The sequence below is a fragment of the Lasioglossum baleicum genome, chromosome 16, assembly GCF_051020765.1.
Source record: "Lasioglossum baleicum chromosome 16, iyLasBale1, whole genome shotgun sequence".
Classification (NCBI taxonomy): Eukaryota; Metazoa; Arthropoda; class Insecta; order Hymenoptera; family Halictidae; genus Lasioglossum; species Lasioglossum baleicum.
Window position 1 is genome coordinate 12,106,159 of NC_134944.1, and position 19,682 is coordinate 12,125,840.

General features: G+C 40.3%; 4 protein-coding genes across 16 annotated transcripts in view; 2 read left to right on the forward strand and 2 right to left on the reverse strand.

The window, feature by feature from the left end:
- The window catches only part of Jus (EB domain-containing julius seizure protein), a 38,552-nt gene extending 26,594 nt beyond the window's left edge, over positions 1-11,958 (forward strand). For 3 of the 11 annotated variants that reach the window (XM_076440766.1, XM_076440764.1, XM_076440763.1), the window contains 5 exons: positions 782-922; positions 2,000-2,114; positions 3,321-3,547; positions 5,150-5,188; positions 8,984-11,958. In XM_076440766.1, coding sequence (XP_076296881.1) covers positions 782-922; positions 2,000-2,114; positions 3,321-3,547; positions 5,150-5,188; positions 8,984-9,144 — 683 coding nt within the window. In that variant the 3' untranslated portion in view covers positions 9,145-11,958. The other 8 variants (XR_013010711.1, XM_076440767.1, XM_076440771.1 and 5 more) reach the window with 8 other exon arrangements.
- Positions 8,712-16,124, reverse strand: LOC143217057 (zinc finger protein 830). Its single transcript, XM_076440774.1, has 4 exons — positions 15,594-16,124; positions 14,941-15,418; positions 14,556-14,725; positions 8,712-14,493 (listed from the first exon to the last, which is right to left on the reverse strand). Exons 1-4 carry the CDS (start codon positions 15,695-15,697, stop codon positions 14,352-14,354), a joined length of 894 nt encoding a protein of 297 aa, XP_076296889.1. The 5' UTR covers positions 15,698-16,124; the 3' UTR covers positions 8,712-14,351.
- Positions 16,125-16,236: 112 nt separating this feature from the next.
- Positions 16,237-17,456, forward strand: Mesh1 (Metazoan SpoT homolog-1). Of its 2 annotated transcripts, none has more exons than XM_076440777.1 (3): positions 16,237-16,663; positions 16,789-17,093; positions 17,151-17,456. In XM_076440777.1, exons 1-3 carry the CDS (start codon positions 16,471-16,473, stop codon positions 17,301-17,303), a joined length of 651 nt encoding a protein of 216 aa, XP_076296892.1. In that variant the 5' UTR covers positions 16,237-16,470; the 3' UTR covers positions 17,304-17,456. The 2 variants fall into 2 exon arrangements, with proteins under 2 accessions (XP_076296892.1, XP_076296891.1); XM_076440776.1 differs by having other exon boundaries at positions 16,277-16,663; positions 16,762-17,093.
- On the reverse strand, positions 16,656-19,672 carry LOC143217053 (phosphoserine aminotransferase). Of its 2 annotated transcripts, XM_076440760.1 has the most exons (9): positions 19,269-19,672; positions 18,976-19,106; positions 18,788-18,900; positions 18,465-18,626; positions 18,298-18,392; positions 18,058-18,227; positions 17,720-17,980; positions 17,516-17,627; positions 16,656-16,836 (listed from the first exon to the last, which is right to left on the reverse strand). In XM_076440760.1, exons 1-8 carry the CDS (start codon positions 19,332-19,334, stop codon positions 17,516-17,518), a joined length of 1,110 nt encoding a protein of 369 aa, XP_076296875.1. In that variant the 5' UTR covers positions 19,335-19,672; the 3' UTR covers positions 16,656-16,836. The 2 variants fall into 2 exon arrangements, with proteins under 2 accessions (XP_076296875.1, XP_076296874.1); XM_076440759.1 differs by lacking the exon at positions 16,656-16,836 and having other exon boundaries at positions 17,397-17,627; positions 19,269-19,667.
- Between the last annotated feature and the right edge of the window lie 10 nt (positions 19,673-19,682).

Consider the following 19,682-nt stretch of genomic DNA (forward strand, 5'->3'; position numbering starts at 1 on the left):
GAGATGAAACGCAGAACACAATTTTGTGAGACCGTTCGCGTTCGGGGTGTTGGTTGTTTATTAAGGCGGTGCGCGGTGTGCCTGTCGGTCAACGACAGCGAGAAAAATCTCCCGACTAGAGCAAACTTGATCCAGGATTAAGGGCTGATCGCTATTAAGCCACTCTCCTAATTGCGAGCTCGTGGTTGATATATTGAGGACAGTGCGGGTATACATATACGTATGTATAATCAGTCGATCAGACTCGCTATGCCAATACTACTGGCTGCACGCTGTCCGCCACAAGCTTACGGCTGTCGCCCCATTTTCTGAGGAATTTCCCGTCACTTGATCGACGCGTTGGAAACATTTTATTCTTCATCTTCCATCATGCATTAAAATTTTGTCGATTTTCAAAACATTTTATCATTCGAATTAACGAATTAATTAGTACAGCATTCGTTCTTCGATAAGCCCCTTTTCACTACCCATCAGTTTTATTGTAACTCCATAAAGTAATATTTTATACTTCTAAATTGTGAATGTTTTTTAGAATTAATCAAATAACGCTCAAGTTATGGTAGGGCATCAGAGGGCATCGCGCGATAATTGATCGACGTATCGACGATCTCTGAAACAACGACACACCTTTCCGCGATAAAGAAACGCTATGTTAAGGTCTGCGTTCTCTATTCGGAGGAATAATTTAGAAGTTACGATAAAGAGAGCGATTCAGAGTAAGATCGTTTGGCTTCGGTGCGAGGCGAGACGCCTCTTAATTAATGGTTGTTTGATGTTGCAGCGGTGAACGTGAACGAGTCGTGCTTTTTTAACGAACAATGCGAGGCGAAGGTGATCCAGACCGAGTGCAGGGACGGCCGGTGCATTTGCATCTTCGAGAAGATCCCGATGACACAGCCGGACGGCCTGACAGTATGCGTCGGTAAGGATGCGGTGAAAAAGAAAGAGGGATGAGAGACCAGGAATAGATAGATAGCTAGGGGATGGTAGCACAGCAAGTTCTGCGCACTTTTTAATGAGATTCCAGCGGCGCGGCGCGGCATTGCCAGAGAACGCGAGAATGAGACGTGTTCTCTGTTAATGGAATTCCGGCCTACAATTTCGCAGACTTCATTACTTCGTCAGCTGTCTCTTGTGATCAATTAAAGCGGCCGCGCACGCGGCGAACTTGGATGCCCGAACTGCAGAATTCGATTAAACAATCGAAACGCCGCCGCTGCGCTGCGCTGGTGGGGGGGGGGGGAGGGAAACGCGGAATTTCAAGCGAAAATTCGACCTCGGTTTTCCGACAGTTTTGCCAAGCAGATAATGCACCCTCTGACCCGACAAATAAAAATACAGCTCCGAGAAGTATCGACTAACTGAATTTCCGATTTTACAAGGTTTTCGTACACTCCGCGACAAAAAGATTGTACAAATAAATGGTTTTTTAGCTTTTCAAGTAGCATATTACATTGTCTGTGACCTGGATTGGACTTTGGCGGAGTTTACACCTTTTAAAAACGAATCACCGTAAAAGTATTTCAATTAAACATGCCGTTAATTGAAACGTCTTTTTTACTAGCTATCTGCCTTATTTTCTATTCCGCGAGGCTCAAACTCGAATACTTGAGAATATAAAGGAACAAGTTAGAATAAGGTCAGTTGCTTGACGAGCCGCATCCAGGGTTCCTTTGTCCCAGGGCTCATTCGAGAATGTAGTTCATGACTTGAAACTTGAATGTATCGTAGAGCTAGTGTCAAGTATTATTATTTTTTATTATATGTATAGATATTGCAAAATTCTATTCTTCTTTCAAAACAAAAACGTTCTACCGAAATTCCAACAAACTGGAAGGAAATGGAAATTTATTTTCTTTCTTAAAATATGTTCAATATAAAATTGAAAATAATATCATATAACAGGAGTTGTGTAAATTCTTCTAATCCCATTTTTCTCATAAATGCATAAGGAAATCACTTTGAGTGATTTAATCAACAATACGGAACACTGTTTCAGCCGAGCAGAGAGAGGAACCCAATCTGCAATACGTCGACGCGACGATGATCGGTGTCCTCGTTGGCATGGCCCTTATGTTCATCATCATCTGTGTGGTTCTTAGGCTTTTCAGCAAGTAAGTCATTCGTTTGCTTATCCTTCCCGTAGTAACTCCGAACTTTAGCAATTCCTGAAAATTCGACGATCAAACTTAGCCAACCGACCTACTTCCCCGGGAAAACCATTTCCAGCGGAAAATGGACTCCCACTGTCGCGTATCTAATGTGAATTTAATGTTTCCACCTTCCAGACTTTGCACGGGAAAAAATGTTACGTCCCCTGTGGCTCTGCTTTCGATCCGAACAAATTTATTCGGATTTACAGTTAGGAGCAAAACTGATCACACACACACACACACACACACACACACACACACACACACTTTAAATCAGAATAAAAAATTGATAAATAGTCGAAACAAAAATATTTACTTGCCGCCGATATTTTTAGATTTTTTATTCTTGTTGGTATAACACGCAAGTTTCGGACACGACAAAAACGACAATACATTACATGGCGAAGCTAGTCATTCTTATGTTCCAATATCGCGGAAAGCAGCATCATCTACTTTATACATAGTATTACAATTAGAATGAAATAGTCGACTAACAATGTTCTAAAAATTATGCAAATTGAAACGAGGATGCATCAATGCACGTGTGTGTTATTAATACACGTTGAAAAAAAACCACGATATCTAGGTAGAACCTCGTCGTAGCGACCTTTTCACTATTTTTCTTCTTTTCGCATTCGCGTTCGGCCGATCGATAATTGCAACACACCACGACGCGATGGCAAATGAAAAAAAGTGGATTGACGTCCAATCAGACGAATGCAACCCCTGCGCTTGCGTTATACTATTTAATACTAACAAGGGAAGGACCCCAAGTGTCCGACTTGGATTTTGATAATTTTTTGTGAGATGATGGTATATGGATCCCTAATTATGTATGCAAAATATTAGGTGTAGTTACTTCCCCTGTAAGTACATAGTTCGCATAACTCGGGTACTGTCTAGACTGTCTAGAGCGTAGCAGAAGTAGCAAATGCTACGGGCCCGCGCTGGCTTAATCCGGCACTGCCAGAGCACGAGAGAAAAGCAGCGAGAGGGGAACGAGGCAAGAAGAACGTCAGGTTACTTTTTCCCCCGTTCCCTTCTTCGCACGGTACAAAGCAGGATCGGCAGCCAAAGCCGAGGTCGAAGAAGAAGAAGAAGAAGAAGAAGAAGAAGAAGAAGAGTCTGCCGGGGATGGGGTTGATTTCAAAGTTGTTTTATTTGCAGGGCTCGCTGGCGCGACAATCGTACGATCTTCAACACACCTAATGCCCGTCTGATGAACGTCTCGTTGCTGAGGGAGAATAAACTGTTGCACCCGCAAGAGAGACGTGGTTCAAGGTCGAGCGTACGGGTTCCCTCGAGGCAACCCTCGATGGCCTCCTTACGCCCCTACTCGCCGAACGCCTCGCAAGGTGCGAAACACTCTCAGCACTCACAGCACAGAGTGAGCCGTACGGGTTTTTATTCATTCACTTACTAAGCAAGCAACTTGTTATACAGTGTCCCGTTGAAAAACGAAACGAGCAACTCTTTTACAAGCCGGTGTATATCGGGTGTTCGATGGAAATCGAGGCGCCTTCATCGCCACCGATATAATCAAGGGACCATAAAACCAAATCACTTGTGAACAGCAGCGTTTCTTATATTTATTCATTCGAAAGTATCACTTTTCTTTCGGAATCTATTCGTTCGTTTTGTCAAAGCAGCTTTTGTCAACAACAGCTACTTAGGGATAGTTCGAAGGTTCAAGGCAGCGTAGAATGCATTGTGGTCGATTGGAGAAATTGTATGCGTATCCAAGAGCATCCCTTAAATCAGGCATGTCAAACTCTTTTACCCTCAAGAGCCTCGTTAAAAACAGCAGACTCGAAATAAAGAAGAAACACATATATTTTTTTTAATAACATTGCAGTTACACATTCAAAATAACATATGTGCAAAACACAACAACATTACAATTGGGCTGCAATTATTTTTGAAATTGGTGGAAACGCTGGTCCGTTAATCTTGACCTTTTTAATGTTGAAAATAGTGGTTCGCGCATGTGTGTGCTACCATAACATATTGGGAAATCGGTTGACAAATAAATAATTGTAGAAATCTGGAATCCCAACATCCGTATATTTTTGTTGTGTGGTCGACGAATACAGTGTGACAAATGGCGATTTTATCTCGACAAAATAAAGTTAATCGATAAATATAGAATATATATCTGAACGTATTTACTGAAATTTTCGAGAACGATCTAAATCTCATTCTCGCAGATACATATACATTATACATTCAATTTCTTTCAATGATCCGCAATGCTTCGCGCAGTTCTCGCGTTAGTTAATTCACATTGTTAAATATGTACCTTGTTAGTCAACTTTGATATCGGTGACAAAGTGTTCGCAGTGAACTTCTCGAGGTAAACGTGAGTTCGATGAACTGTTTTAATAAACAAGTAGAACGTAGAAGTTTAAGCGAAGATCGATCGGAGAAAGTTCTGCTTTCTTTTCCGAGATATATTAACGGCACCGTTTTGCGATTAATATTTCAGATTCTATACGATAACAAACCGTTTGTTAATGAAAGTCGATTAACGGTGACGAAGCATTCCTCTAATCAGCCGGCGCGGCGCGGCGCGGCGTCGAAAATAGCTGTCTGCCATTCTATCGATTTCCGTAGAACATCCCATATATGTACGATATCTAGATACGAGTACATAAAGTAGGTGACTTACCTACTCTTGCTATCTTTACTTTAGACCTTCTGTTCAGCGCAGAATCCTTCTGAATTTCTCGCATGCACAATTGCCTGCCAAGAGGGTAGATATAATACAATAATAATTCTGCTAACACATCCTATTACAATGCGAGCGTGCATCGAGAATCGATGTGTTACATATTTCGGATGCATCGTTGTGACTGAAAACAGTTTCACGGTGTGTTTATATGTATAGTTATAGCATTCGAAGCGAGAAACATCCACAATAGAAAATCCGTAGATCTCTTTAAAACTATATCGGTAAACCTTGAAAAAGCTGTTCCTACAGTCAGTTGATTTTTCAGAAACAGAAATTACAGGATCAAGTATCGCGCCCAGAAACCGTAAGTTCATTGGGGAACATTCTATAGTAAAGACAGTAGATATACCTCTAACAGGAGAAATGTAAATAACTAATTGCACCTTGCGTTAATTAGTAAGTGAATGACTATCTCGAACCATCCCCCCAAAAGAAATATCGTTAGAACAATTATACATACATAGTCTCCTAACGCGATCCCTTCAAATTACTCGAGCAAAATGTTTCAAATAAAAATTCGGCTGCTCTTTACTTTACCGGACTCAACATTTTTCTCTTTCTTCTATAAAATATATTATGTACTTGGTATACATATAATCCAGTAGATTTGTATCCGGGGGAACCTGCAGGTCGAAGTTTCGATCCTGTAGAATCAGCGGTTCAGAAGTTATGGACGCTTAAAGTTGAGCAATTTGCAGTGTTTTTGACAGGTAAGGGCGCCGTCATATTGGTTTGTCCTAACGATCGCGCGATTACCTGTCAAAAACACTGCAAATTGCTCAACTTTAAGCAACCATAACTCCTGAACCATTGATCCTACAGTCCTACAGGATCAAAACTTCGATCTGCAGGTTTTCCGGGTAGAAATCTACTGGATTACATACCAAATACATCATAATTTATAGGAGAAAGGCAAAAATTTTGATTCCGGTAAAGTAGAGTTTACCCAAAAATCCATCCTGGTATCGAGCTGGTTACGCGACGCGGTCATTCATTTGTTTTTTTTTTTTGTTAGAATAGTTGATCGTTTTGTAGAATGATAAATAATGAATCGTTTCATCGTGTGATCATCTTGATACCCAGCAACTTTTATCTGAAACGTTTTATTTAATGTTAAATAATGTCGAATTATTATTTAATCTTAAATAAACGATCAGGGGGATTAGTCTGAATAGGGTAGACCCGGTAGACCATGGAATATGAAAATTTCGAGGGAACATCGCGGCTATAATTGGATCACGATCGAAGGATCACCAGAACGATGCATCCCTCTCGCCATAATCATGTTTCTCTTTTAATGGTTAAGTCAATTAATTTGACTCTCTTTGCAGTCGACCATCTATAGCAGTAGTCTGTTTAATGATCCCGTCTGTGACCGTTAAATCTTGATTATCATACTGTACTGTGGACCTATGAGGTGCTCTATTATAAAAACAAAAAAAAAACACTTTTCAAACATGACGCGTCCTTCGAAGAGGGTAAGTTTCGTATAACTACTTACCAGACATTATTACTTTTTACTCTTTATATATGCATATATATATATATATATATATATATATATATATATATATATATACATTAATATTAATATTATTGTATTTACGGTGTATCGTGTAGCGTGTTTTGTTGTGTTCTTGTTCATAGCACCGATGGTACTTACCCTCTTTCGGATACGTCAGAACTTCGAGTGTTGTTTCACTGTTTTGTCGGTCTGTTGTTTGTTCTTTCATTTATATGTTTTCTTTTTCTTTTTTTTATACGAGCCTGTTGAATATTCTTGTCGAATATTCTAGACCAGAGAGTTTCCTGTAACCCAGCGTATTCGAGGATCACGACTATAGTTGCTTGCTACAGTAAAAGAACATTGCTTGTGTCTCTATCGTAGAGAGATTGCGTTCGAATCATAGTCAATCCTGACTATAGATTCGTAACATATATATCAATTCCGTAGACCAACCCGAGAGGGAATAAGAAAGTTGTTATCCGATCGTTCCGTCAATTTTCGCGCCGTTTTCGCTTTGAAAATCCAGTTGTGCAAAAATCCAAAAATCCACAAGAATAAATAGGCTATCTTTTTGGACTCTATCGTAGAACCAATTTTTATTTTTCTATTCGTAGAAATTGTGTGTTCGTAATTATGTAATTTTCATTAGTGAAATTTTCTGAATTAGACAAACAAGTCCATGCATCAAAGCTTTACTATTAAAACATTTCTTTCCACGTCGTGCGGTAAACTAATTGCTCTAACTTCCCAAAAGAGTTCAAATCGTATGATCAAACCGAATATTAAAAAAGTTATCGTCTTCTTTACGAATGTCCGAATATTAGTGGGAGTCACTATACATACTTAGCTGTTGCGAATCATTTACCGTTGCACGAGCTTCTTCGCTTGACCATGAGAGGAACTTGTTGCAAGCTTGCACTTTGGGATTCGCGAAGGCGAACGAAACGATCGGATGTAGGAACGATCGCGTCGAACGATTGCAACATGGATCTAGGATTTGCTGTTCGACGCGATATCGAATGATTTTTTTATTTCCTCCGTGTAGTATGAGCAACTAGTAATTAGCGTTGCGAGACACGAGTTGCGGCGATGAGAATGGACAACACGCACTCTCGAGTACATATTTCCATTATCGCACGGAGTTCTGAAGTAGTTTCTAAACGGACCGGGTTGCACTCGATGGAATGTAACTCGGTCAATTGACTCGATTACACGGTAAGCTAGACTATCGATCGGGTTCGCCGGAAATGAATAATAAGTCCCGCATGCCACGCAATACTTACCAATACGCTAACTCCTATACAGGGTGAGTCGCCTAACGTTATCACCTCAAATATCTTCGTTGTTCTCAAAGATACGTTAAATGTCTTGAGGACAAAGTTGAATGGTAAAATGGGACTCGCACGATACCAGGGGCGGATTAAGCGGTAAGCGGACTAAGCGGTCTGGGGGACCCCGCGGTTTGATTTTGGGGGTCCCGTGCTCGTTGCAGAAAACGTTAGGTTGGAAAATTGTGCAACAGCCCTGGCTACCGTTAACAGGCATCTTTACTAAAAAAAAATTTTAATAGTTTCTATCTCCTAAACGCATAGTTTTTTTTTTAATTTGTTTTTTAATATTGCATTGTCACCCAGTTCTGAGCTATGTTTAAAGTTTCAAGTCTCTAGCTCATTGGGAAGTGGTTTAAAATTCGATTTCAAGATTTGATGCATACAACAACGACAACGACATCTCGGCAAGCTAATATAAGCGTGGTAAAAAAGAAAAGGTCATTCATTGTTGAATGTATAATGTATGGCCTCTAACATAAGTTGCACTCTGTGGAAATTCTGATTACTTTTCGTTTTTGGGTATAACTTTATGAAAGTTTTTCTTCAAACTTTCTTTTAGGGGGGCCTCGAAATTTTGACCGCTTAGGGCCCCCAGTTGGCTTGATCCCCCACTGCACGGTATCAATAAAATTTTTGTTCTTATGTCATTTTTTCAGAGGTATCAAGGTCACCTTCATTTTTTTTTTAATGGAACCACCCTTTAATATTGAGGTGATAACGTTAGGTGACTCACCCTGTACATATACTCGATAAACAACGCGCGGCTTGTTACAACTTGTTACTCGATCGAGAGGAACCCGGCGAACCCGGACCGCGGGATTTCATATACTCTGAAATTCCACTTATCGAGCACTTTTTCAAGTTAGTCGACTGCATGCACGTGCACGCAATGGCGGCCGGGAGTAATGCACTATGAACACCGTGGATCTTTTATGAATAATGAAACTTTAATCTCATGAGAGTTGAATTTCGATTTAAATTGGATTGGATTGGATATAGTGAGAGAGAGAGAGAGAGAGAGAGAGAGAGAGAGAGGGATTGAAAGTTGAATTTGAATTTTGATTTAGATATGCGCCGATAATTATGAATTTTCTAAAATCGCGGACGCCATTGCAACGTTTCGGACCGCGACGAAGCGCCTGCTCGGCACGAGAACGGTTTCTACAACGCTTCTGAACTTTTACTTTGGCTTTTCGTGTGATGTCGACTCGCTGTCGAGCCAAAGCACGCGATACTTTAGCGAAAAAATCTCTGTCGCCAGGGTCACGAACAGGATCACGACGCGGGAGCCGCGGCAGTAGCGGAAACGCGTCGGCCGTCTCAACAAAGTCGAACAAGTCACCACCGAATAACCAGCCGAGTAACATGACGGAAACTGTTTTGGATAACGTCACCGTCGAAATTCTCGATGCGAAGGCGTAGATTCGAGATAGGCTAACGAGAAAACAAAAAGAAAAAGAGAACACCAATCCCGACCCTTGTTCAAGAAGCTCTCTTTTCGTATAAAACGTTCACCCACCCCTCTCATTCCTTTCTTTTTCTATTCTAGCGAGAATTTTCCGGTTCATCGTTCTACGCAAATCTCCTCTAAACTACTCTAAATCGCGACAACACGATAAGCTGCTATACAGCGACCCGATAGAGCTTCGTCGCGGCAATGATTTCATCCGGATGATATATGTATAATCGAGGGAGACCGTCACGTTCAGATAATCATTCTTTACCGAGATAATCACTCTTTAATCGATCCACTGATAAACGGAGAGCAACGGATCAGGATGCGCCGGAAGCTCGCGTAATTTTAACATTATTATACAAATCGAGGCTCGATTCGAGTGTGTTTCGAGAGCTAGGAAAACCTTGAACTCGGTAGGTCGTCGCAGATTCCGCTGTCTTCTATAAAAAGGAAAAAAAAACAAACGAGAAAAACCCGTACAGTTTTCTACGACAAAAAAAAATGAAGAGGGAAAAGGAAGCTTAGGTAAAATCTATTCGAACAATTCGTTCGCTGTTCTGGAATTCCGTCGTGGGGAACGATCGCGAGTGAGACTTGTTCGCCAAATCGTTCGTGACACAGTTTCGGACCAAAACGAAATCTGCGCGCGCGCTTCAAAGCTGATTCTTCTAGGTATGTAATAAACAAATAAAACGATTCGTATCCTGCAACGATGCACAACGAGTTCAATCGGTCGTTCTACGCCCGGCCAGAATGGCGTTGGCCTGTAATCCTTGTGTTAAAAATCGTTCGGAAAGCCTCAGGGCTCGAGAGATCGAGGTGGTTTGAGCAGAAGGGACCCCGGCGAAGATTGCTTGGTCCCGGAAGCTGTGGTTAGGCGATTAATCAAGCCGTCATGCGTCAGCTGGACTGATAGCGAGCCGACGCGCGAAACAGGAAGAAAAACTTGGGGAGATGGCGCGTTCGATCGAATCGCGGTATGGATCCTCTCTATACGGATCGATCCACGTTCTCATAGATCCGCGCCGCTTTTTCGAGAAGCCAACACGACAGGGACCAGACGACAAAAACGCGTTTGAACCGACATCCTGGGAGTAACGTAGCGACCAACTCGCGGTTTTTTCTTAAGCACCGTCAACAGTAGCTTTATATCTGTAGAATCCACGGTACACGATATTGATGATCGATCGGTAAACCGCGCGTTAAATCTAGGCAACGGGAGGATTGCTTCACTATAGTTAGATCGACTTTTTCATTGTCGCTTCGCGATCGACCGTTTCGATTCATTGAACAATGAACCTCGTAGGCTCTCGTTTTGCTAATTAGCCTTCCGTCGGGCACAGGCGATCTGACACGAGCATTTAGAAACCTCGCCCCGCTCCCAGGCGACCTTGGCACATCGCGGTCCCAGTAGCCTCTTTCAAATGCAATATTTCCCTAACAGCAATATAAACAAACTTAATTAGGTGTTTACTATGTTTTTTGAACGTATGCCCATCAAGCATACTGCGCGCTTGGCGGTCCCAGTCCCTGCCTCTTTGGGGAGGATCCAAATTAGGACCGACCTTCGAGTATAGACGACGACAAGCGCGATGTTTCCCTAACAGCGGTATAAGAAACTTAATTAGGTGGTTGCTATGTTTTTCGAATGTACGCCCACCTCAAGCGCATCGCGCCCGACGGAAGGCTAACCTAAGGAGACTCGCTCACTCGTATACTTGGATTAGACTGTAATACGACGCGACGCTTTCAACGATTCTCATTCTAAGGATCTCTCGTCGGACTGGTAGATGAAACCGATTCCACTTAGTGGACTGATTCGGACACAGGTTCTCGGACTATGCTCCAAACCATATAGCGGATAGGCTGAAGAAACCGCGCGTCCAAGACGCGCCACCAGCGTCTCTATCGAATCGCACAAGATCACACGTTTATTCAGAAGCTTCGATCGATCTGTTGTACACACACACTCAACACCGAGATACTCATACCGCGCACTGATATATACATATATATGTTACACATCGAAATTCATCCTCTTCGAGTCTCACGGGAGTAATATACACACAGAGACAGAGACAGAGACAGACAGACAAACATGTGGACGTTACGAACGGAGGATCATCGATATTCCGGTACGATTGTATCTCAACAATTTAGTGCCTGCGCTATCGCGTGTACAGCGTTTTATGCAAGGAAAACGGAGATCAGACGTATATGTATATGTATATAAAGAGCAGATCTTATATATGACTATCAGTACAAGAGAGATACAAAAGAGGAATCTATTATATATATATATATATGTATACACGCATATACATGACGACAAACTAGGGTCTCACGACTATTTGCACTATTTGTAGGATTACTTTTCTCGAGAACGCCTAGCGATCGTATCCACTCTGTGATCTATGTGCAACGTACAGCTACAAAATACAAGCATTCTTCTTGCTACCGTCGTTGTTACCGATATATTATATTCTTAACCGATATCTAGGATAATTAGGCGTTCGAGGATCGTGTATAAGCGACTTCGCTTAGTTTATTATCGTCCCGCATCACTCGGAAAGCATATTGTCCACCCTCCCTCCCTGTTCGCACCTGGCCGATTTTGTATAGCATTCGGGAGAGGAGTCTCCTTCTTTTTTTCAACGATTACGCTAGAGAAAAATCGCCGTAAGCTCTAGTAAGAAACTCTAAGAAATCTAGCGTAACAAGAGAGAGAGAGAGAGAGAGAGAGAGAGAGAGAGAGAGAGAGAGAGAGAGAGAGAGAGAGAGAGAGAGAAGAATAAAACCTGGAGGAATCGGTCTGATCCGCGAACGAAATTCGGGGAAGGTTTCCGTTTTCGGATAGAACGTTCCCTCCGGGTCCAAGTTCTTCGTTCTCGACAACAGGTCGTCGACCATCACACTCAGCCGTGGAAAGTAATCGTCCGCTTTAAAAGAAACAAAACTAGAATTAACGTTAAAGAACCGCTAGGAACGTAAAATATCGATCTTAAGACGCTTCGTGTCGTTAGTTTCCCTCCACCCTTTACGAATAGGACAAACAAAAGTAAAAAACACAATTGAAACAAGCAGGGTGCCTCGTCTTCGTCAAAAGAAAGACGCTCGTTCACTTTTTCTACGCCTCTAATATTCTACCGTGTCGTAGTGGCCGGTACTTACCTCGTAGCGTATTATACCGGAAGTCAGGCGCAAACTCGGTTTTATTCGACCTTACTTTTCTCTCCAGTAGAGTCTCTCCTTCCTTCGTGCTCGCCCATGGGATCCTAGGGTTCGTTTCAAGGACGCAGCGTGGATCGCACGACATGGTAATCCAAGTATGGGGAAGTGTTTGGATTACCGTCGTCGCTCCCGCGAGGATCTCCCTCGATCGGATACACGCGTATATGTAGATTTTGCAGGATCACGGGGATTCGATTCCTGAAACATCCCAAGAACAATGATTAGACAGAGACGATCATCATCGACGAGATAATTCAATCTCGAGGAGCGCGAGCCCGTGAATCTGATGATCGATAGCGATCCACAGGCTCCGCGGGATTTTTTCTTTTTGTATATATCCTACACACACATGTTTCACGCCGTATCAAACCTTTGATCTTCGAGATCCTATGCGAGTATTCGCATCTCCACGTAGCGTTAATAAGTTTGTTATTAATCATTCACACCGCTTGCTTTTTATGATAACTCGAGAACGGCTTCGAAGATATTATTATAGGATTCTCCGGGGACTAGTATAAGTCAGTCCCCGTTGTACTCCACTTGTTTTATGGGATTCCGATCCGTCCTCTTTGATTCGACTGGCGGGTCGGTGAAACATTGTGATTCGACTATGACTATAGCGTCAAATGATATTAAATGATTGATACATCTATATATGCATAATGGTTCTCACACACAGTTGCAGGAGACACGGACACACATATAAGCATACATATTATGTACCACGGAAAACGGCGATGCAATTCGTGAAAAATGTAGCTCCGCTTTCGACTCTAAGGCGTAACTTCGTAAGGATTAAGCTCTATCGATTACTGCGCTACGTTGATATTATATATAACTTTTAAGATTATTATTATTATTACTATTATTATTATTATTATTATATAATGATACAATTTTTAGCCAGCAACTTGGAATCTACGGAGATTATATATACAATAATATATTATATATATACTTTTCAGAGATTACAACGTATCGAGACAAACATATTTAGAGAAAACTTGAAACGCAAGGATACCGCGTAGCGATTAGAGTATCCTAGATAATCGCGTGGATGGGTGCGGGTAAGATTGTATGCGAGTCTCTGATTTTTTGAATTTTCAATATTTTATAACGTGTCCGGTATGCGACGAAAGTGTATGTACGTATCGTATACGTATCGTATTGTTTACGTTTACGGCTAACGGTATGTATAGGCACGTATGTTATATATTATGATAATATCATTGAACTTTTAGCGATATACTACCCACACTATTTTATTAGCGGCTTAGCCTACCTTGTAACCTTTATATTATACATTTCATATTATAGCTTATAACGGATAATTGATTAATGATCTATTACGATTGTATTTGAAACTTCATTATATTCCAACTCTTCGAATTCATTTTAATAAACTTATTACACTGTAGCCGGTCGCTTAATGTTTCCCCCACCGATTTTCAGGGGGAAGGGGAAGAGAGGGCTGTAAGGCAAAACAGTGCAAGTTTCTTAAAACATTTTATATTTGATGCCTCTATTCAAAGAAAATAAAAGTCGCACGAACCCACGATGAAATTTTCCCAATTCAATTTTTCATGCCCTTTTACTAGTTTATGCATGACTGCCAATTATTGCTCAATAAAATCAAACTGGATCAATTTCATCCGTGTGCATACACACTTTTCTGTAATGTCAAAAACTTAATCAATATATTATGCGGAAGAGTTAACAGAAAAATTGGTCCAATCGTCCAATGTAAATCATCTTACACAGAGATGAGAGAATTAAATAAATATTCGGGCATTGTTTCCTCGTTTTGTCTTTTTATAATAGAAAACACTCAGAATTCTCTATAGAATTTATATCAACACTCTCTAAATGTAAAATACTCTTAAACGTACGGCTTTGAAATATTTACACAGTCTGTAAATACTGTACAGAATAAAGTCTGGGTCTACTTGTAAGAATTTTTAGCTCTCCAGTCGAGGAACTCGTCGAAATCGGACTCGCCGTCGCTCGAGACATCCTCATCTGTGTTCATTTGTTTCCTATCTGTTGCTTGTACTTGTTCCTTACGTTTCACAAGATCCATTACTCTGTGGAAACACGAATCGTTTCTTAATGACAGCCAGTGAAACTTAGTTATCTATTTAATTACCTAGACCAATGCCGTATTTGTTCTTCTATTTCATCCAGCTGTCTTTCTGTAGTCGCCTCCTCCTGATCGTCTGCAATGATCTGTGCAGACTGTGCGGTTTCTTCTTTGATTTCTTTCTGGAACTTCTCCCATTCTTCTTCTATTGGATTTTTGTACTCTACGTTGCGAACCTAAAACCGGGAACATTATAAATATTTATACGGAATAACTGCCAAGCCCATTATTAATTATTAGACTGCATAAAGATTTATGCATTCAAAATTCAAGATGTCGATATACGATTTCTCTACTGTTCAAATCAGTAAGGGAAGAAATAACAATTTTCATTTTGCATAAAGATCCGCAGTCTATCAATTATCAGACTTATTTCATAATCCTCGATTACTTTGGCATCTAAGACTGGATCGTCGAAGAAACCTTCTGGTAGAACTGTCTGATTTGCGTCCTTATTCTTATCCTTTTCCTTCTCCTCTGCTTTCGTGTGTTTCGTGTCTTTATCGTTCGCAATGTCTTTGTTTTCCAACTTACTGGTTGTTACCGATGCATTCGTAGGTATAGAACCATTGGATTGCTTAGGACTATCGAAGAAGTCTGCTGGTAAATTCGACGCTATCTGTGCCGACTGGGGTAGAGGGTTCTTCAATATCCCTCTTACTTTTTTATTCGCCGAAGACTCCTGGGAAGGAGACACAGGCCTTTTGAACGTGTGCGTCGTAGTCTTTGTTGCAGCTTCTAGCTTAGTCTTCTTCGCTAACTCTATGTTCTCTTTGTGACTCTTCGAGTTCAAGTGAACCGGCCAAACTGTTTCACTGCGCACAACAGCTTTACATAGAATACACATCAGCTGCCCTGCATCTGTATACGTGTTTACCATGGTTAAGGATTTTTTATAATATAATATACATATTTCTCACGTTGACAATCGACATTTTGATTATCTATCGAAAAATTCGAATAAACGCTATTTCGTACTGACATAAGAAAAAAGATGTAGCTCTTAACCTAAAAATATGCGAAAAAGAATAACGAAAAGGATATTTTGCTAACGGCGATTCAATTTTTTTGACAACGCCCAATTTCTTTTTGTGATCGCTCATCGCTTTACGCAGATCATCTTGCGTTAATTTCCGTTTCAGTGACATTTTCAGACGCAAATTATACTCTCGAATCACAGATGCACCTCTTCCGTTTTAGGTTATGTTTCGGATTTATATATTTACATACATGCAACATGCAACGCAAATCACGCGAATATTGTGCGTTGTGCTGGTTGTGCACAGTTGTGCACCACTGATATATATGTAATATATATCATCACCTTTAAAGGTGGTACATACGTGGATAGTAGGGTAGGGGCACTTTGATTCAAAAGGAACAAACGAGAGCACATGGAAAAAACAATATAGACCCGATAAAAATTTTTAGCTATGAAATAGAACCACAAAGTCTAAAGAAAAAAGTTCCAAGTCATATCGAATGTTTTATTTTCACAGCATTGGCTCGATGTAATTGTCGATTTTTAATATTTTATAGAGCAATTGGTATGATCTCTACGGAACAAAATATTATAAATCGAGAATTGCGCAGTATTTTTTTAGATGCGCCTGCGCAGTTTTTGTTTAGATGCGCTTGCGCCATCTACAATTTGCCGTAAAAGTCGATTATTTTTACAATTTTATAATCGATTATTTGTAAAAATCGGATGTTGAAGAATCGATTTTGAAAATCGATTTATTTTATGAAAATAATCGATTTTTAAATAATCGATTAAAAATTGACATCTATATATATATATAGATTCAAAGTTGTATAGATTATAGTTTGCATCAGATCAGCTGAGATCTGGCAAAAATATGATCTTGTTGTCATTTTTCATTATACGTAAAGGCTTTTCGTGTTGCTGAGCGAATTAGAAATGGAGGATATTTTGGAAATCTCTGACGAAAACCTATTCAGTCGAGTTGGACCTTGTAAAACATGTGTCGCAGAAATTCCAAATTCGGAATTGTTAACGATGCTCGTGAAATGCGTAAATTTTGCAGCGGTAAAACACAAGGATCAAAGAAGGAAGGACCCGGCAGAAACGCCGTACATAAATCATCCTATAGGTTCGTGCCCCTTTAATTCTCATTCATCTCTCGTATCAATTTAACATATTTTTCACTTCATATAGAATGATGTAGAATGTAGAACAATTGATGTTTAGGTGTTGCGAACATTTTGGTTCAAGAAGGTAACATCCACGATCCGGCTGTAATTCTGGCTGCTCTGGTACATGATACTGTGGAAGACACAGATACGACGTTCGATCTATTAGAAGCTGAGTTTGGCAGAGAAGTTTGCGATATTGTTAAAGAAATAACGGATGACAAAAGTTTGCCAAAGGCAGAACGTAAACGGCTGCAAGTAGAAAATGCTCCTAATAGAAGTTTCAAAGCTAAGCTAGTTACGTTAGCGGATAAATTGTATAATTTGAGAGATCTCGAGAAGTCCACGCCGAAAGGATGGACACCGGAAAGAGTGAAAGAGTATTACAAGGTATGGTCTGATCTTGTTCGATATTTAAACAAATTTGAACCAAATATTAAATTACAGTGGGCCAAAGCTGTGATAGATGGATGTCGTACGACTAATTTCAGTCTAGAAAGAGAGTTAGATCTAATATATGCAAATCGAGTAGCTAGAGAGAGGGAAACATGTGGATGTAAAAGATTTTCACTGTCGGACTGTGAATGGTCTGGTAATTGATACATCAAAAGTTTACTCGATAAGTATACAAAAAAGAAAACCTGTCTTTCTAACAATTTACAGTACAGCAATTCGGTATTGTATAATACTCAATAATATAACGAATGTTTTCATAATTGAAAGGAAATTACATAAAAAATGATTACATATAAAGCTTGCGAGAATATTATGTACCAGATGCGTATGTACAGAATATTTTTTATAAATTATACCTAATCTTTGTTACAATGCTCTTGCTGGAACAACTTCATGTATTCCGCAAGTGTCTCTACCTCCTTTACGGTAACAGCATTGTACAAAGATGCTCGAATTCCACCGACAGATCTGCAATAAACAATAACAGGTATACATATAACTTATTCAGATAGGAAATCTCCATGGCCTTATTGTTGCAGTATTTTTTAAGTGAGGCTGACCTGTGACCTTTCAGCTGAAGCATCCCGCGCGCGCTTGCACCTTCAAGGAATTTCTTCTCGAGCTCCTCATCATCTTTGCCTATTCTAAACGGCACATTCATCCTACTCCTTACATCGGGCTTCACCGGACAGGAATAGAATCCTTTAGACTGATCGATCACCTCGTATATTTTCTGACTTTTTATCATTGCCAGCTTCTCCATTCCTTCAACACCCCCGTGCTCTTTGATCCATTGAAATACCAGTCCCACTGTGTATATTCTAAGCGATTCAAAATCATCTTTTTGTTGCTCCGACATAAATATTATCGATAAGATGGTTTTATCGTGAATGCTTACTGAAATACTGGCGGCGTATTGTGCAAGGAGTTATCTGCTGCCATTACAGTGTAATCCAGCACTATTGGGCAGACCTTCATAGCATGATTAAGAACATCATCGCGCACTATTACCAGCGTCACACCCGCCGGACCAATGTTCTTCTGGGCACCAGCGAATATAACTGCAAACTAAATATAATATTATTGTTACACTCCCTGTGTGTGACAAAAGATTTAGGATTTTCTAGAAGACACATACTTTTGAGATATCTAAAGGTCTCGATAGCATGTTCGACGACATGTCGGCAACAAGGGGTACCCCATTCGTCTCGGGAACGTAATTGAACTCGACTCCTGAAACAATTATTCTGCATGAATAAATCGTGGATCTCGCGTACTATGCAAATCATATTATTATTGATTTACCGTGAACCGTCTCGTTGGCACAATAATAAACGTATGATGCATTTCGATCTAAATTCCAAGTAGACGGACCCGGCACCTCGGTGTATTTCGTTGTTTTTGGAAGAACCAAGTTCACTTTTCCGTACTTGGCTGCTTCCTTTGCCGCCTTGGCCGACCATGATCCTTGAAAATTTTTTAATCTAGTTAATCATTTCTTTCCGAATTGTTTCAAACAACATCTTTAAATTCCCGTTTTGATATAGTAGAATCATTGAGAATCATTAATATAGGATTAATAGATAAAAGTGTTGAATAAATTAAATTCCTAAAACTGTGGAATTTACCAGTCACTATGTAGTCTGCAGTACCGGTGGTCATCATGTTCAAAGGAATGGCCGCAAATTGTCCGGTACCTCCCCCTTGCATAAACAAGATTTTGTAATTGTTGGGGACTTGCCTAAAAAATCGAACCAGTCAATTTTGATTTTTTGATTTTTAATGAAATTCGAATTTATTCTTCATCGTAACTTACAGTATTTCCCGCAAGGTCGCCTGAGCATTTTCGATAACATTTTTGAAATCGTTCGATCGATGACTCAACTCTAAAATGCTGATCTGCGTGTTTCCAAACGCGAGAAGTTCCCTCTGTACTTCTTTTAATACCTACAAATATTTATTGTTAATTGACATCTTAAGTGGCGCACGCGATAGTTGAATTAATGAGTTTGACCTCTACACTGGTTTCACTCTGAGAAAATGCCTAATTTCGTTTTATAGAGAATCAAGATGAATTAATTAGTAAATAAAGTAAATCATTCGCGGTACCTCGTGTGGAAGTTTGGCTGGTCCGGCTCCGAAATTAATGACGGGGTTCATACTTTGATTGGTCATCGTAAGTCGCTGTTACCGTGCTCGGCGGCTGACACGAAGAGACTGGAAGAGACTGATATGTAGATCCAGTATCCAGTACAGAAACCAATTTCCGATTCAAGTCTCGTTATCTCTTCGTGAATGTCTCAACTTTATCTTGTAATGATTCTTCCCCCTCTATTAACGCGGATGTATATATTTACATATGTTGCAACGTGTTCACGAATAATTGCGATTTCCAAACGATCTCTTTAATCGCGTAGACCGTTCCGGGAAAATATATATATATTTTTCCCCGTCCACCGTCTCTTTCACTTTCTCTTGCCAATTTTACTTCGCTAATAATCTCTTTATGTAACCGGGAAAAGA

Excerpts from the sequence above, each read along its gene's own strand:
- Mesh1 (XM_076440776.1), top strand. The coding sequence starts at position 16,471 with ATGGAGGATATTTTGGAAATCTCTGACGAAAACCTATTCAGTCGAGTT. Across the intron at positions 16,664-16,761 it reads GTACATAAATCATCCTATAG|GTGTTGCGAACATTTTGGTT; the intron begins GTTCGTGCCCCT and ends ATTGATGTTTAG. Across the intron at positions 17,094-17,150 it reads GAGTGAAAGAGTATTACAAG|TGGGCCAAAGCTGTGATAGA; the intron begins GTATGGTCTGAT and ends ATTAAATTACAG.
- LOC143217053 (XM_076440760.1), bottom strand. The coding sequence starts at position 19,334 with ATGACCAATCAAAGTATGAACCCCGTCATTAATTTCGGAGCCGGACCA. Across the intron at positions 19,107-19,268 it reads CAGCCAAACTTCCACACGAG|GTATTAAAAGAAGTACAGAG; the intron begins GTACCGCGAATG and ends AAATATTTGTAG. Across the intron at positions 18,901-18,975 it reads GCGACCTTGCGGGAAATACT|GCAAGTCCCCAACAATTACA; the intron begins GTAAGTTACGAT and ends TCGATTTTTTAG.
- LOC143217057 (XM_076440774.1), bottom strand. The coding sequence starts at position 15,697 with ATGTCACTGAAACGGAAATTAACGCAAGATGATCTGCGTAAAGCGATG. Across the intron at positions 14,726-14,940 it reads ATCCAGTCTTAGATGCCAAA|GTTCGCAACGTAGAGTACAA; the intron begins GTAATCGAGGAT and ends TCCCGGTTTTAG. Across the intron at positions 14,494-14,555 it reads CAAATACGGCATTGGTCTAG|AGTAATGGATCTTGTGAAAC; the intron begins GTAATTAAATAG and ends GTGTTTCCACAG.